A 17,781-nucleotide genomic window follows, 5' to 3' on the forward strand; every position below is an offset into this window, starting at 1 on the left:
AACTAGCCCTGCTTCCTCAAAGTGATGTCCATTTCAAATGAGATTTAATGTGGTGAAAGGTACACTGAGTATATGGAATAGCTGGCTATTACTTTGCAAACAGTATGCAATTACTAATGCAATATATAATTATTTTTGCTACAGATGATGCATTGTGTTTTTTAGTATATTATAAACCTACAGAAGACACCTGACACCACATTCAAATTTGGGATTAAATTATACTTAAATGTTATGTAATTTATGCAAAATGAATATAATCACTTGCTTATGTATTACACTGTATATTGTTCTTTGTCAGAAAATCTAAAATATCTAGCTTCTAAAATAACTCTTTATACCCAAGTCCAAAAAATATTTAGTTTGATTATAATATTTATTTATTTACTTACTTACTTCACCATTTTATATTTATTTGATTTCCTTGCACACTTTTCTCGTTTGCTCAGTGTTTTCAGTGTTGCCTGAAGATGGCGTTGGAATTTTAAATAGTTCTCTGATGCTGAACTGCACAGTGTTTGACTCTGGCTTGAAGGCTCCTCTACCAGTGAAATGGGAGAGAGACGCTGGAGGTCTGGACAGCAGGATTCATCAGTTGGCCAATGGCTCACTTTTCTTTCCCCACTTAAAAGAGGAAGACTTTGGAAACTATTCCTGCAGTGCAAAGAGAGGCAACAAACAGATTCAGACCACTGTCATGGTCAGCAAAGCATGTATGTATATAGCATTAATAATTAGATTAATCAATGAAATTATGATAAGAGAGATTATGTTAAAGGGATAGTTCACCCCAAAATGAAAAGTCTGTTATCATTTACTCACCCTCTTGTCATTTCAAATCTGTATGACTTTGTTTTCTTAATATATATATATATATATATATATATATATATATATATATATATATAAATAGAAAACAATAGAAAAGGAAACCGTTTGGTTACCAACATTATAAAAAATATCTTCTTCTGTGTTCAGCAGTTCTGCAAAGACATGAGAGTGAATGCTGTAAATGATGACAGAATCTTTATTTTCTTGTGGATTGCCCCTCAAATGGTTACACACAGAAACTGCAATGCAGGATAAGTCTATGTTAGGTGTTTACAACAAATTGCCATTGATTGTAATTTGTTTGTAGGCCTGGAGGATGTGTTCTTTCACCCTCAGTCCATGAGAACTGAAGAGGGCCGTGATGTTTTCCTCCAGTGTGTCTCGGGTGATAGTTCTCCTACTGCTCAGATTTCATGGTTAAAAAATGGCAGAGTTCTCACCAAAGGAAACCAGATTCAGGTACAGAACTACAAAACATTTTGTATGTGTTTGTAATAAACTAATACATCAAGTCGTTTTTATCTTCAAAGTGTGCTTCCCCCTAAAATACCCCTTTTTATTGAGTCCTCTATTTCTTCCTCTAATGAAAAAGTTTGTCTGAATTAGGAAATGTCTGAAACAAACTGAATAAATATGTTGTTAGATATTGGTGTGAGAAGACAACAGAGGATGAACTTTTTCATTGGAGGAAGCATTGTTATGGACTCAGTTTTGGCCAGAAACAGTGGTTTAAAGACAAAATGCCTTAATGATAGATTTGTTCCTTACAAACAGCTTTTCACTTCATAAGATGCTGAGTGTAACTCGCACTGGTGAGCAAGTGATGTAATACTAAATTTCTCCAAATCTGCTTAGATGAAGAAACAAACTCATCTACATGTTGGATGGTCTCTATAAGTCTTGACATATAAGAATTCGGCTAGTCAAAGAGCATTGTTTATTAGTCAAAACTGTTTGTGGGTGTTTTTTTTTTTTTTTTTTTATAATCACACATGCCAAATGAGTGTAGTGTAGTTCAATAATTTTTATTTACTAAATACTAAATATTACCACTAGGGACAGTATGGAGGAGGGAGTCAAAGGAAGACTTCTGGCACTTTGCACATGGCTAACATCACCAAAGCAGACCAAGGAGTCTACATCTGTATCACCCACAACCCTCTGCTAAACATAAGCAAAGGAAGTCAAGCAGCAACTCTGACAGTGCATGGTAAGACAGAGAGATATACAACTCTGATATATTTAACACATTCTGACTTTCTAATTACTCAGTACTGATATATTAATCTAGGTATGCCGCCCATTGATTGAATGCGAGACTCCGGTTCCATTTACAGATGTTTATTAACACCGTAGAACTACAAATTTTAGATAGAAAAAAAATAAAAGACAACATTAAACATTGCAATCATTACATAAATAGCATGGCTTAGCACTGTAGCGAATGCTAATAAAGAATACAGAGAAATACTGACCACTTTAGCCTGCTTCTCAACCAACGGCAGAGTCATTTCCCAGAAGCAATCTTCACAGTCAAACAAAACATTCTTCAACTCACACACAGTTGTAGCAAACACCACGTAACATGGAGTGATAAAGAAAAAATTAGCAGGTAATATCACCACTGCATGTGCTCTTTGATCACCGAGTGGCTTACGGCGCTTACAGACGCTACTTCCGGTTTTTAACCATGTCAAAATAAAAGTGCGTATTTTCAAAATAAATTCAAAAAACGGCTGCATTTACACTCCCACCATCACACACTGTGTGATTTACAATAAATAAATTACATTGTTAACAGAACCTTATAAAACATTGATGTAAATACACAAATATACCTTCAAATATAAACAAAACAATGGCATTGAAGAGCTAACCTACTTATTCAGATTCAAGCAAAAGTACTGTTTTGTGTATTGACCTTTCTAAGTAAACTGGCTTATTTGAGCCTGTGCCTTTACGGTCTAGTGTTGTGTCACTAAGTAACAGTTTGAGTATTCTGACTCTTCCGTCAGCTCCTTGGAAGACTTCAACTACTTTCGCCAGCTTCCATTGATTTCTTGGCATGCCATCATCTTGCAACAGGACAATGTCATTCACTTTAGCATTTCTCCTGTCCTTGTTCCATTTGCTCCTCTGCTGTAGACTCAGCAAATACTCCTTTCTCCACCTGGTCCAGAATTCATTGGACAAGCTACTGTACTCTCTTCCATCGCTTCTGAAGGTAGAGATCTTCCCTTACAAATTCACCAGGTGGTGGTGCGATTATTGAAGATTTCATTGTCAATATGTGGTTTGGAGTTAGGGGTTCAGGTCCTAATGGATCATTGAGATGTTCCGTGGTCAATGGTCGACTATTCACTATAGCCATCACTTCGTACAGGAATGTTCTTAATGAAGAACTGTCTAATCTTCCAGCAGACTGGTCTAGGATGGATGTGAGGACACTTCTCACGGTCCGTATCTGCCTCTCCCAGACGCCGCCCATGTGACTGGATGCAGGTGGGTTCATGACAAAGTTGCATCCTAGCTCTTTCACACGTTCTTGCTTCATTCCTTTCATTAATACTTGAAATTCATTGCGTGCTCCCACAAAGTTTGTGCCTTGATCACTTTGTAGATGACTTACATTGCCTCTTATGGCAATAAAACAGCGCAACGCATTAAAGAAGGCATCAGTGGAAAGGTCATCCAATACCTCAATGTGCATGGCACGTGAACACATGCAGGTGAATAGAAGCCCATATCTCTTCAGTTCTTTCCTACCATCTTTAACATAAAATGGTCCGAAGCAGTCCATACCACTATAGGTAAATGGAGGGGTAGCTTCTATCCTCTCTGGTGGAAGATCGGCCATTTTTTGTTCTTGATTACACCTTCTGAGCTTTCTGCATTTGATGCACTTGAAAATGAGTGATGACACTTCACTACTACACCCTATGATCCAAATCCCACTTGAACGTAGTTCATTGATGGTCATTCCACGACCCTGATGCTTCACCTTCTCATGATAGTGCTTTATCAACAATCGAGATACATGATGTCCTTTGGGGAGGATAGCTGGGTGTTTGACATGAGGGTGGAGTGTTGCTTGTGTCAATCTACCTCCCACCCTCAGGATATCTTGGCTATCCATGAAAGGGTTCAACTTGTGCAGCTCGTTTGACTTGCTCTTTTGTACCTCTTTCTTTTGTTTAAGAGCCTTGATTTCATCACTGAACGCCTCTTCTTGAACTGCATGGATTATGAATTGTTCAGTATCCATTCTTTCGTCAAGTGTCGTAGCTTCATTGGATCTTGTTTTAAGACCTTTCACCTCTTTTGCAAAACGCTTAAGTCTTGCTATGGCTCTTACGGCTCTTTTCCAATCAGAAAACTTCTGAAGTCGATCTGATAGGGACCTTTCCTCATTTGCTTTCGTTGTATGAACTTGTGCCCTTTTAATTTCTGGGTCGTCCTCATTGAGGTCTTGCACCTTAATCTTTTCTTTGTTATGGAGCTCCTTTTGCCACAAGAAACTAGGTCCCGTGAACCAGTTAGACTCTACAAGCTCCTTTGCCATGAGTCCGCGAGAGGCATGGTCAGCCGGGTTATTTTCTGAGGCAACATATTGCCACTGACTTGGTTCTGTGCTCGATTTGATCTGCTGGATCCGATTGGCTACGAATACATGAAATCGCTTTTCATCATTGTTAATGTAACCAAGGACGACCTTGGAGTCGGTCCAAAAGTATTCCTGCAGATCTTCGATCTCCATTTCTCTCTTTAACAGAGCACCTGTCCTTGTGGCCGCGAACGCAGCTGAGAGTTCCAGCCTTGGGATTGTTGTTACCTTCGTCGGAGCAACCCTTGCCTTCCCCATAACAAGAGCACAATGGACTTCTCCAGACTTTGAAACAACCCTAAGGTAAGAACACATTCCATAGCCAGAAACACTAGCATCGGAAAAATGGTGAAGTTCACACTGTAGAACTTCCTTGGCTGCCAATGGTATGTAGTGCCGTGGTATCTCTACCGCAGATAGATTATGAAGGTCTTGAAGCCATGCTTCCCAACGCGGCCTGAGGTCGTCAGGAAGTGGCTCATCCCATCCTACCTTGTCTTGGCACATCCTTTGTAGAATCTGTTTACCTTTCAAAATGATAGGTGCCACAAATCCAAGAGGATCAAAAATTGAGGCCACTGTTGACAGTACTCCTCTTCTGGGAAAAGGATGCTCCTTTACCCTCACTCTGAACTGGAATTTATCTGAGCTAATGCACCACTGGACCCCAAGGGCCCGTTCCATCCTTTGCTCGCCCAAGGCCATGTCCAGGTCAGCTGAAACTTCAGCAATTTCTTGCTTTGGGATTGTGGCAAGAACCTTCTTGTTGTTGGTAATGAATTTGTGTAAACTGAGTTTACCGGTGTTGCAGAGGTCTCTTGCCTCTCTAACAAGCTTGATAGCTTCCTCTTCACTGTCCAAACTTGTTAATCCATCGTCAACATAAAAGTTGCGCTGTATAAATCTCACTGTAGCTTCACTAAACTTGCCTTCTCCTTCTGCAGCCAGGTGTTTGAGCCCAAAGTTTGCGCATCCAGGTGACAATGCAGCACCAAACAAGTGAACCTTCATGCGGAACACTGACGGTGGAGCTTCCATATTGCCTCTTTCCCACCACAAAAATCTGAGGTAGTCTTGGTCCCTTGGTGCAACATGAAATTGATGGAACATCTGCTTTACATCACACATGATGGCTACTTGTCCTTTGCGGAAACGGCACAAGACCCCTACAAGGGAATTTGTAAGGTCTGGCCCGGTGAGTAGATGTTCATTCAGTGATGTATTCTGAAACTTAGCTGAGCAATCAAATACCACGCGAATCCTTCCTGGCTTTTGAGGGTGGTAAACTCCATGGTGAGGGATATACCACGTGGTCTGATTGGTTACCTCAGACCCTGGAACCTTTTCAGCATCACCTCTTGCAATCATGTCCTCCATAAAAGCCACATAATCCTTGTGATATTGATTATCTTTCTTAAGACGTTTTTCCAGACATCTGAGTCTATGTTCTGCACACACTTTGTTGTTTGGCAGACTTGGCCTCTCTTCCTTGAAAGGCAATGGCATTTCGTAATGCCCATTTGGCTTTTGCTTGAATCCTTCTTTCAGTTTCACCAAGAACTTAATATCTTCTTGCGACATTAGAACTTCTTCACTAAACTTCTCAGTAAAATCTGACTCAAACACCTTGAGTATATCTGACGGAGTGATCATTTCCTTGACTTGAGTTCTATAAACAAAATGGACCTCAGACTTGAGCTCTGTAGAGGGCTTGGTAGCTGGCTGAACTTTCTTTATGATGATACGGTGGCTCACACCGATTTCATCCTCATGACCATAATCAACTTCAGGTGCTGCTGTAGCCGATAATGCTCCAACCCAACACAGACTTTTGTGCATAAGGCTGGTTTTCATTGCCCGTGATGACATCTCGGGGAAGTAAAGCTCGTGGACAGTTATACCCGATCAACAATCCTACTTCACAGTCGAGCTCTGGAGACATTTCATCTGCCAAATGTTCCAAGTGAGGCCATGACTTTGCGGTTATGCTTGTGGGTATATGGGATCTGTTCGCTGGTATGTAATCTCTGGTATAGGTTGTTGGGAGTTTGATTTTTGTGTCAGAGCTGATGCCTCTTACCTGTAGTCCTTGCACCTTTTGGCTATTCACCACTTTTGTTTTTGATGTTATTGTGGACACTTTAAGTTTTACTGGCTCTTTCTTGGCACCCAATGTTACAGCTACATCCTTCAGGATGAAGGTTGTGTCGCTCTGACTATCAAGTAAAGCATACACTAAAACTTCCTTGTCTGGTTCCGTTGTCGTGGAGACATAGACTGGAACAATAGCTGAAGTATGCGTACTGCTCTTCTCTTGAACAACTCTGTTAGAGGTAGCTTGCTGTATTTCAACTGATTCAGACTGTTGGTTCTTGTCTCCTTTGTTTTCTTTTGATCTTTCTTGTTTTATTCTTACTCCTTGTTCTTGGTCTTTCTTCCCACGATCTTGATGTAGGCAAGTGGGGTGGCGTTTTCCACATAAATCACACACACTCCTGGATGTACAAGCTCTGGAGTTATGGCCAAACCTAAGACAGCCAAAACATAATTTCTCCAGTTGCACAAACTTAACTCTCTCTTCAACTGGTCTTTCCAAGATCTTGAGACACCCATGGAGAGTATGGCCTTTCTTTTTGCAAAACATGCATGTGATGCTTGTCTTCTCACTTGTATTAGTGGTGAAAGTCTTAGCACTGATGTTTTGATTTCGCTGATACTTAGACTGTTCTCGTTCTGTTGGCTTTGTTCTTTCTTGGTCAATTTGTTTCACTGCATATAATGATGTGATGGGGTTGCATGCAATTCGAGCCTCCACGCTGAGAAATCTGACAAAGTATCTGAAGTCAGGGAACATTTTGTGTTCATCTTGATAAATCGTGGCTTCTCTGTTCCAGCGTGAGCTTAACCAATCCGGGAGCTTGACAGCAATCTTTTGGTTTTCCACACAGTCATTGAGAGTTTGTAGACCTTGAACATATGGCATAGCTGATTCCACACTGCTCAGGAAATCAACAAACTCACGAAGATTTTCACTGTCCTTGGGGCCAATTTTATGCCATGTATGTATCTTGTCACGGTATGACTTGGCAACTATGAATGGATTACCAAATCTGTCTTCAAGTATGTCCCAGGCAGCACGATAAGCTGTTTCTGTTCCTACAAGGAAATGGCCTTCAATAGCTCTCTTGGCTGAGCCACCAACATACTTACGGAGAAAGAAAAGCTTTTCTTGAGTCAGCAGGTTCTTGCGATCAATCAGAGTAAAGAAAGAAAGCTTCCAATCATTATACTTGAGAGGATCTCCTTTAAAAACTTCAGGTTCTGGGATTGGAACTCAATTAGCTGTGATTGCTTCAGCAAGAGTTCTCACAAGGTCATTGGAAGCTTCATGAGAGTTAAAAAGGGCTTGAGTGGCTGGAGCTTGAGTGGTTGGGACTTGTTGCATGAGTGGAAGTGCACTAGGGGTGATGACTTGACTGGGCTTGGCTTGTTGTGCTGGACGAGCTTGGGAGACTGATGCTTGATAGGAGGGAAAAAATGGATCCATTAAAGGGTTAAGTGCAAGTGGTGGATCGACAGATTCTGAATAAACCTGCAGTCTTGCTTGAGCTGCAACATGCCCTTTAAGTTCTTCTAGCCGTTCTACTTCTCTTCTTTTCCCTTCCAATTTCATTTTTCTATCAGCACTTTCTGCTATAAACTGAACTCTTTTTTTAGAACTCTCTGCTTCAATTTCCCTTTCTTTAGCTTCTCTTTCAGCCTTCAAGATTTGATCTTCCACCTCAAGTCTTTGAATTTCTTCCTTCTGCTGATGTTGTGCATTTGTTATCTTCATCACCTCCTGCGTAGCCGCAACTTCAGCTGCCACTTGTTTTGCATTAAGGGACAGGATAGAAGAATGTCTAGATACTTTAGAAGAAGCTTTTGACTTAATGGTTTGAGCTGAGGAAACACTAGAAACTGTGCTGTCAAACACTGACTTAGCATCAGGCCAAGATATGATTTCTGAATCATCACCATTGCGGAAACGTTGAACATTTGTATTTGCAATCCTAGTGAATGCCTGGCATGTGTCATTCATTCTCCGAATGTCAGGTTCAGGACTTGAAATGGCTCTTATTTTGAGGTAAGTATTGTCCATTTCAACTTGAATGGTGTTGATTGCATTTACAATCTCATCAATCAGATCATCAGCATCATTATTCTTAATGGACCGTTTTAAGCCATTGATATGATACTTCCATCTTCTGTACATCCTTACAAAACTCACATTTAGATACTTCCATTTGTCATCTAACAAAGCTTTTCCTTTTTCAGTGAGCCTTTGTGTGCGTCCAGATTTCTTAATTCCAGGAAGCAGTTGTGTGTCATTCGCACCAACCTGAGATTGTGTTTCCTGCGCTGTGTCTTCAACTTGCTCATCAGCATCACCTTGCTGTGATAGGGTAGTCTGCTCTGCGTCACTATCCTTTTGAACATCTCCAAGAGTGACCTCTTCAGTTGGAAAAGTGCTTTCCTTTGAGTGTGACATATTAAATGTACAGAGGTTTAAATGTGTTGAAATTTGAATAAAATATATTCTGTTCTCTAATGTGTGCAAATATGAAATAACATGAAATGTTGAAAATGAAATTAAATGTAAATATAAATCTCTTTGAATACCTTAGCTTAACCTTTGAATACTGTACATCAAACACTACAGTGTCATAATAACACACTTCAGTGAATGAGCAATAAAAAGGCAATTAACAAAGTGTGAAAAAACTCTTGGAACAGTCTAAATATGAAAACTCACTTGTATGAACAATACTTTTATATTAACTTACAACATCTTATATTCAACTGGGAGAATGCTTAATTTACTTATTTACTTAGTTTCTTGCTAGATAATCAATTGCAGGAAAAGAGAATGTCCACTGCTGCTTTAAGGAAAAAAAACACAAATGAAATGTCCGTGTGTTATAATGGCAGTACTTGCACTACTTTCAAGACACTCTCACATGCTTGCTTGTGTAGCCTTGTCTGTCGCCCTTTGGATTCACACGAACAGTTCACATGAAGGCCTCTCCTTTACCGCACGTGGCCTGCAACTGGTCCGTCTTCGTTCGCTCTGAGTCTTCACCGACGCAGAAGTGTTCTACTATGCCGCCCATTGATTGAATGCGAGACTCCGGTTCCATTTACAGATGTTTATTAACACCGTAGAACTACAAATTTTAGATAGAAAAAAAATAAAAAACAACATTAAACATTGCAATCATTACATAAATAGCATGGCTTAGCACTGTAGCGAATGCTAATAAAGAATACAGAGAAATACTGACCACTTTAGCCTGCTTCTCAACCAACGGCAGAGTCATTTCCCAGAAGCAATCTTCACAGTCAAACAAAACATTCTTCAACTCACACACAGTTGTAGCAAACACCACGTAACATGGAGTGATAAAGAAAAAATTAACAGGTAATATCACCACTGCATGTGCTCTTTGATCACCGAGTGGCTTACGGCGCTTACAGCCGCTACTTCCGGTTTTTAACCATGTCAAAATAAAAGTGCGCATTTTCAAAATAAATTCAAAAAACGGCTGCATTTACACTAGGGGTCTTTATGTCTGTTGCACAGGTTCCAATATAGACGTAAAGATTATTGAAGGGCCCCAAAATCTTACTGTACCTGTTGAAATGGAAGCTGCACTGCACTGCTTTGTTGAAGGCTTCCCAATTCCCACAGTGCAGTGGTTTAAGGATGGACATCCATTACCCAATTCTTCTAGATTGGATCTGAAGAAGGACGGACAACTGCTGATTTTTCAGTGAGGTTTTTCAATTGCAAATCATGAATAAACAAGTGTGAAATTGCAACAACAAAATATATGTTTTTTGAAGAGTGAAAATCTTGTTCTTAGGAGAGTATTGTCAGAGGATGAGGGCCTGTATTTCTGTGAAGCTCACAATGAGAGGCAGAAAGTGATATCCGAGCCAGCCTACCTCCTGCCTGCAGGTACTTCTTTTTCAGATGAGCCCACTTTCATTCCAGGTGGCAGCTGTTCACACATGTCCTCTATTTAGCATATCCTTTCATCCCTTCTCACAGTTATGGATTGGATCTTTGTTCTTGAACCTGCCAACCTAGCAGTGAGGAAGGGTGAGTCTGCGACTCTTTCCTGTAGACCTCCTCGCAGCAGACCCCAAGCACAAGTGTCCTGGTTTAAGAACAACAGACTCCTCCAGAAAGGACCGTATAATACTTTTGATCCTATCGGAGACCTGGTCTTCCACAGGTGTGTTGTGTGGATTTGTTTGTTTTCTGCAGTTCATTCTTATCTATCCATTTTTGTACTCTTGTTTTTGCTAAACTGTGATGTTTATGTATATTTGTGAGCATGTTCTTATTAACTCAGATAATACTGCAAATTGAATCTTGTAATATTTATATCTTAATTGTGAATCTCTGTGTTTCAGTGTACAAGAGACAGACAGTGGATTCTATTTCTGCAGAGCATCTAATTCCCATCTCAAAAGGGCTCTCACATCGAAAAAAATATTCCTGGATGTTCTTGGTAAGAAATTATTTGGCTTTCTTTGAAAGTAACCCCTAATAGATCCCTATTTAGAAGTTATCTTTTGTAATTATCCAGATGGGGATCAAACTTGGGTCTGTAAATCCTTGACGCTAACCACTGCTCCACTGGAGCAGGTCAAACCCAAATGCAGAGGAAATAGGCTCAGAGTCTGACTCTTAAAGTTCTTTACTCAGAAAACCCCTCAACAGAAGACAGCAAAATCTCTAACCAAAAATCCTTGGCAGCATCATTCTCAAGCAGACATCAGGACTGAACAAGAACAATAGAGACAGTGAGGCATTTAAATAAAGTTGGCAATTAGGAGAGATTCAATACAGGTGTGCTACAAGTCTCTAATAAAAAGGTGATCTGGGGTTTAAAGTACGCCATCCAGTGGTGAACCCAGGGAATCTGAGGCAGAACGTTACAGAACCCCCTCTTTTAGGAACGGAGTGAAGTCCTTAAAAAGACTCTTGTCTAGTATGTGGCGAGCAGGGAACTAAGTCCGCTCCTCTGGCCCGGCTCTGGTCCAGTAGCCGCCGGACTGTGTATGCTGGCTGACCATCAATGATGCATGGTGCTGGGGGTGGCCTGGTGGCAGGAAACAGAGGGCTGTATTTAACAGGCTTTAAACATGAGACATGGAAGGTGGGATGTATGCGCAAAGACTTGGGTAGCAGGAACCGGTAAGAAAACAGGATTTACTTTCCTTATAACCTTGAATGGTCTTATCAACTTGGGAGTTAATTTGTGTGACTTAACTTTGAGGGGAAGGTCCTTGCTTGAAAGCCAGACTTTCTGCCCTGGACGCAGAGTTGGTGCTGGTCTGCGCCGGCGGTTGGCCCATTGCTGTTGTAGCTGTGAAGTCTTAAGAAGTGCATCCCGGGCCTTCCTCCATACCCTGCGGCACCGTTGAACCAGATGTTGGGCAGCTGGGACTCCCACCTCGGACTCCTGCTCAGAAAACAAAGGAGGTTGAAACCCATATTGACACTCGAAAGGTGACATACCCGTTGAGGAATGGCGAAGAATATTGTGCGCAAATTCTGCCCAAATTAGGTGTTTACTCCAGGATGTTGGGTTGGATGAGACCAGGCATCTCAAGGTTGTCTCAATCTCTTGGTTAGTTTGTTCTGTCTGTCCATTAGACTGGGGATGAAACCCCGATGATAGACTGGCTGTAGTTCCAATCAGCTGGCAGAAGGCCTTCCAGAACCTGGATGCAAACTGGGGACCATGGTCTGACACAACATCTTGGGGAAAACCATGCAACCTAAAAACATGCTGCAAAACAATCTCAGCAGTTTGTGGAGCTGAAGGAAGTTTTGGCAGTGGCACAAGGTGGCAAGCCTTTGAAAATCTATCCACCACTAACAAGATCACTTTGTTACCTTGTGAAGGTGGTAGGCCCATTACAAAGTCCATAGAAATATGTGACCATGGTCGAGCAGGAACAGGGAGGGGTAGCAGGAGACCTTGTGGGCGGGATCTGGAATCATTATGCTGAGCACAAATGGAGCAGGCAGCAACATAGGCTCTAATGTCCTCAGCCATCTTAGGCCACCAGACACATCTGCCAATGAATTCTAGGGTCCTACTAGCTCCTGGGTGGCATGCGATTGATGAGGAAAGTCCCCACTGCAAAACATCAGAGCACACTGCTTTAGGTACAAAGAGACGGCATGGAGGCCCATTACCTGGGTCAGTCTCCTGCTGCTGTGCCTTTCTGACAATGGACTCTATTCCCCATCTGACTGGTGCCACAATCTTGGAGGGGGGAATGATCCTCACTGGGCTTGAAATCATGTTGGGTGGGTCAAACTGCCTGGAGAAAGCATCAGGCTTTTGATTCTTTGAACCTGGTCGATAGGAGAGAACAAAATCAAATTGGTTAAAGAATAAAGCCCATCGGGCCTGGCGAGAGTTACAAGTTAAAGTCTCTTGGCTTCTTGGATATAGGCTAGATTCTTGTGATCTGTCCATACAACAAAGGAGTGTTTGGCTCCCTCCAACCAGTGCCTCCATTCCTCCAATGCTAGTTTGACCACTAATAACTCCCTGTTACCAATGTCATAATTTCTTTCCACAGACGAGAGCTTATGTGAAAAGAAAGCACATGGATGTAACCTGTTGTCTCTTATGACACGCTGGGAAAGTACAGCTCCCACTCCTACCTCAGAAGCATCCACCTCCACTATGAAGGGTAACTCAGGGTCTGGGATGGTAAGTATGGTTGCTGAGGTGAATCTGTCTTTCAGTTTGCAGAAAGCCTTTTCAGCCTCTTCTGTCCGCTGGAAACCCTTAACATTCTTCCTAGTAAGAGCCGTAAGTGGAGCAGCAATTGCACTGAAATTTCGAATGAACTTTCGATAGAAATTGGAAAAGCCAAGAATACGTTGTACCTGCTTGGCGGAGATGGGCTGAGGCTCGGGTCTTTGCAGGGTCCATCTGGATATGACCTTTAGACACGATGAAACCCAAAAAGGAAACCTCTTGAACATGAAACTCACTCTTCTCCAGTTTGACAAAGAGATGGTTTCTCAGGAGCTGCTGGAAGACCAGGTGAACATGCTGCACGTGTTCCTGGAAGGTCTTGGAAAAGATAAGAATATCATCCAAGCATACAAATACAAATCTGTTTAGCATGTCTCTTAGCACATCATTAATCAAAGTCTGAAATACTGCAGGAGCATTTACCAAACCAAAAGGCATAACTTGATATTCATAATGGCCAGTGGGTGTATTAAAAGCAGTCTTCCATTCATCACCAGTACGGATGCAGACCAGATGATATGCGTTGCGAAGGTCCAGTTTAGTAAATATAGTAGCCCCCTGGAGCAACTCAAAGGCAGTAGACATCATTGGAAGAGGATAACGGTTCTTTATGGTGATCTTATTGAGACCCCTGTAATCTATACAAGGTCGGAGCCCACCGTCTTTCTTGGCAACAAAAAAGAATCCAGCTCCAGCTGGTGATGTTGAGGGGCGAATAAAGCCAGATGCCAGAGACTCCTGTATGTAATCCTCCATGGCCTTTCTCACTGGTGATAAAAGAGAAAACAATCTCCCTCTTGGGGGGCACGTTCCAGGCAACAAGTCAATGGCACAATCGTAAGGTCTGTGCGGTGGCAAGGACAAGGCTTTCTCTTTACTGAATACCTCTTACAAGTCTGCATAGTCTAGGGGAACACGTGAAAACTCTGGAGAAGTCCTGGGTAACTGTAGAGCAGTCATTAATAGCCCCTGGGTAGCCTGAAGTAACTCGAGAGAAACAGAAATTCCAAAAGGTGAAGCAGAGAGACACTTATCACAGCCAGGCCCCCATTTAGGAATGTTACTAGAGGGCCAGTCTGTGAAGGACTAGCCAAGGGAAACCCAGGATTAAAGGGAATTTGGGTGACTTGATTGCATAAAATTGAATAGTTTCTAGGTGACCCCCAATACGAAGATATAAAGGAATAGAGCACAGACTCACCTGTCCAGACCCCAAAGGCCTCCCATCTAGTGCCTTGATAGTCAGGGGGTCATCAAGGTTGGTGAGTGGCACTCTGAGATGTCTGGCAACTTCCAAATCCATAAAGTTACCAGCTGCCCCAGAGTCTATGAAGGCCTTTAGGGGATGTAACTGATCATTCCATAAAAGATGAGTATCCAAGAGAGCCACAGAAGATATTGAGTGGGGAGAGGTTGCTTCTCTCATCACAGTCCTCCCTTCCCTGGACGAGAGTTGGCTTTTCCCGAAAGAATTGGGCAGGAAGCTCGAAAGTTGCCAGATTTACCACAGTACAGGCAGCATCTCTCTTTCATCCTGTGGTCCCGCTCGGAACGGGAGAGCTGTGGCCAACCCAGCTACATGGGTTCCTCAGTGCATGTTACATACGAGGCAGGGAGGTCAGGAGACATGGGGGGGTGCCAAGGAATTTTGACTGGGAACATTTCTAGAAGTTTCAGTGCGCTCTCTACATCTCTCTCAAAGGCGATTGTCTAGTCTAATGGCCATATCAATCAGGGATTCTAGGTCTTTCGCAGGGTCCCGGGCTGCCAATTCATCCTTAATTTCATCAGATAGTGCCCGACTGAATGCCACAGTTAGTGCCTCCTGATTCCAGCCACTCTCCATAGCTAGTGTTCGAAATTCCCCGGCTAATTCTGCAACACTTTGAGAACCCTAAGTCAACTGAAGTAGGCGGCTAGCAGCCTCACGTCCACACACTGGATGATCAAACACTCGCCTCATCTCCTCAATAAAGCGACTGTAATCCGAACAAACTACTGGTTGTGGGGACTGCTCCCACAAGGCAGTTGCCCAGGCAAAGGCTTTTCCAGATAAAAGTGTAATAATATAAGCCACTTTGCTACGAGCTTTTGGGAATCTATTTGGCTGCAATTCAAAGTTCAATGAGCACTGGGTGAGGAAGCCCTTACATCTACCAGGGTTCCATCATACCTTTCAGGATGAGGCAGGTGGATATCCAAGCTTTGCACTGCAGTGATGGGAGGTGCTGGTGGAGCCCAGGGTTAAGACTCAGCTTCCCGCTGTGGGTTTGAAAGAGACTGAAGGTGTTTTAGGATCTCTGTGATTGCCTGACCCAGTCTTGAAACTGCCACCTCTTGTTGTGCAAGGAATTGTTCTGGCTGCCTGGCTTGAAACAGCAGCAAGGATGCTCTTTGCATTCGATAAAGGTTGAGCTTCCTCTGCTGGGCTTGTATCCATGGTGGATGGGGATCGAACTCGGGTCTGTGGCGTGTATATCCTTGACGCTAACCACAGCTCCACTGGAGCAGGTCAAACCCAAATGCAGAGGAGATAGGCTCAGATTCTGACTCTTAATGTTCTTTGCTCAAAAAAAAAAAAAAAAAAAACCCTCAACAGAAGACAGCAAAATCTCTAACCAAAAATCCTTGGCAGCATCATTCTCAAGCAGACATCAGGACTGAACAAGAACAATAGACAGTGAGGCATTTAAATAAGGTTGGCAATTAGGAGAGATTCAATACAGGTGTGCTACAAGTCTCTAATAAAAAGGTGATCTGGGGTTGAAAGTACGCAATCCAGTGGTGAACCCAGGGAATCTCAGGCAATTCCCTGGGTTTTCCACCAATCTGAGATTGGTTTAGTCTGAATTATGAAATTGTTACGAAATCATGTTTTTTGTCTACTGAATCCCTAGGATTCTTAATCTAATTTGTTTTATTTAATTGCTCATTTCTATCACACCTGTAGTTCTATCATAAACCAATAGGGGTTCACTAATCCATAAAACCCTGATTGGCTAATCATTTGTGACTTTGTATTCTTCATTATGTTTGCTCAGCTCTCATAATTATTTTCTAAGGTCCATCTGGCCTTATTATTTCAGAACCTCCATCCGTGACTATCTGGCCGATGATGGTAACGTCTCCTCTTGGAGCTGAAGTGGCGATTCACTGCCAGGTGTTAGGACACCCTGCCCCTTTCATCAAGTGGTCAAAGCAGGGCCGGTCTGTCCAAACTGGAGGCAAAATTATCATGAGGTTTGTTATGCATGGAGAGTTTATTAACTATGATAGTAGTAACTGTTTACCAGTGGTGCTTGTGAATTAATTTTGTTCCCAGGTTAAGAAACACAACACTCTACATTTCATCAGTGAGAACGTATGATGAAGGACATTACACATGCGCAGCCTCCAACACACTGGGTCACGATCAGAAAACCATGACTCTTCGGGTTGCTGGTAAATCTCCCTTTGCAAAAATAGCATACTAACAAAAAGTACCATGGTACATGTTTTTTGGACATGTACCATGGAATTATTTGAAATAAGAGGATGCATAAGAGGATACATTTACATCGTAATCATGGTTGTTTTTAGAAGTGATCTAACTTCAAAACAGACCATTAACTAATTCACATTTTATGTGGCAATGCAAAGTTGCAATCTATCAAAATTGTGCTGTAACACCTGTGTCATAAACAACATACAATTAATGGGTAGTATAGATTATTATATTTATGGGGTTAGTTGATGACCTTAATTGTGTCACACACAGACATCAGCATTCACCATGGCATGCAAAACATAACAACTGTAACAATCAAATCAATCTGATACTAACACTTTGAACATTAAAAAAAGTTATGTTTTGTTGTGCTAATTCTGACAACAAGCACTGGCAATAAAACTGAAAATAGTAAAACAAAGCAATTGCTTAATTCATTCATACTGCAATGCACTCTGGGAGTCAGCACAGTACTTGTGGTTGGGAATATACTAAGTATAATACGTTTTTGGTAAAGATATTTGGTAAGACTCGTTTTGAATTATGTACTTCTACATTGTTGAGTAATAGCAATTTAATCAGCTTAAGTTAGTGGAACATAAAAAAAGTGACTAAAGCAAATTTTATTTTGTTTTAATAAATTTTAAGTGCCAGTATAACTCAGAAATGTCAGGTTAACATAACAGTTATTTTTTTCAATTAGGCATGCTGTTTATTTACTGGATTTTTAAGGCAAAGGCTTTTCTCACTTTTTTAGGTAAAGTTAACTCATTTTCAAATTTAGATCTAATTTTATATTTCTTCTTGTTTATAGTGAAACCTGTCATTGTTTCCTTCATTGCATCACTCACTGTCTCAGAGGGATCACCTGTTAGTCTCCCCTGTCGAGCTGTTGGAGATTTTCCTGTCAAATACACTTGGATTAGAACTGCGTCAATACAAAATTCACCAGACCATTCTGGTTCAAACTCTACAGTCTCTCTCCCACAACAGATACACATTGATGGTTTGTTACATATTGG

The 17,781-nt window shown here is 41.7% G+C and overlaps 1 protein-coding gene across 1 annotated transcript; it reads left to right on the forward strand.

The window, feature by feature from the left end:
- The first annotated feature begins 1,155 nt into the window (after nucleotides 1-1,155).
- On the forward strand, nucleotides 1,156-16,869 carry LOC122137481 (roundabout homolog 3-like). Its single transcript, XM_042724762.1, has 8 exons — nucleotides 1,156-1,290; nucleotides 1,888-2,041; nucleotides 10,059-10,248; nucleotides 10,342-10,436; nucleotides 10,530-10,716; nucleotides 10,898-10,995; nucleotides 16,359-16,512; nucleotides 16,595-16,869. The coding sequence occupies exons 1-8, from the start codon at nucleotides 1,171-1,173 to the stop codon at nucleotides 16,743-16,745; spliced, it is 1,149 nt and encodes a 382-aa protein (XP_042580696.1). The 5' UTR covers nucleotides 1,156-1,170; the 3' UTR covers nucleotides 16,746-16,869.
- The last annotated feature ends 912 nt before the right edge of the window (nucleotides 16,870-17,781 follow it).

The sequence above is a fragment of the Cyprinus carpio genome, chromosome B5 (genome assembly GCF_018340385.1).
Source record: "Cyprinus carpio isolate SPL01 chromosome B5, ASM1834038v1, whole genome shotgun sequence".
NCBI lineage: Eukaryota > Metazoa > Chordata > Actinopteri > Cypriniformes > Cyprinidae > Cyprinus > Cyprinus carpio.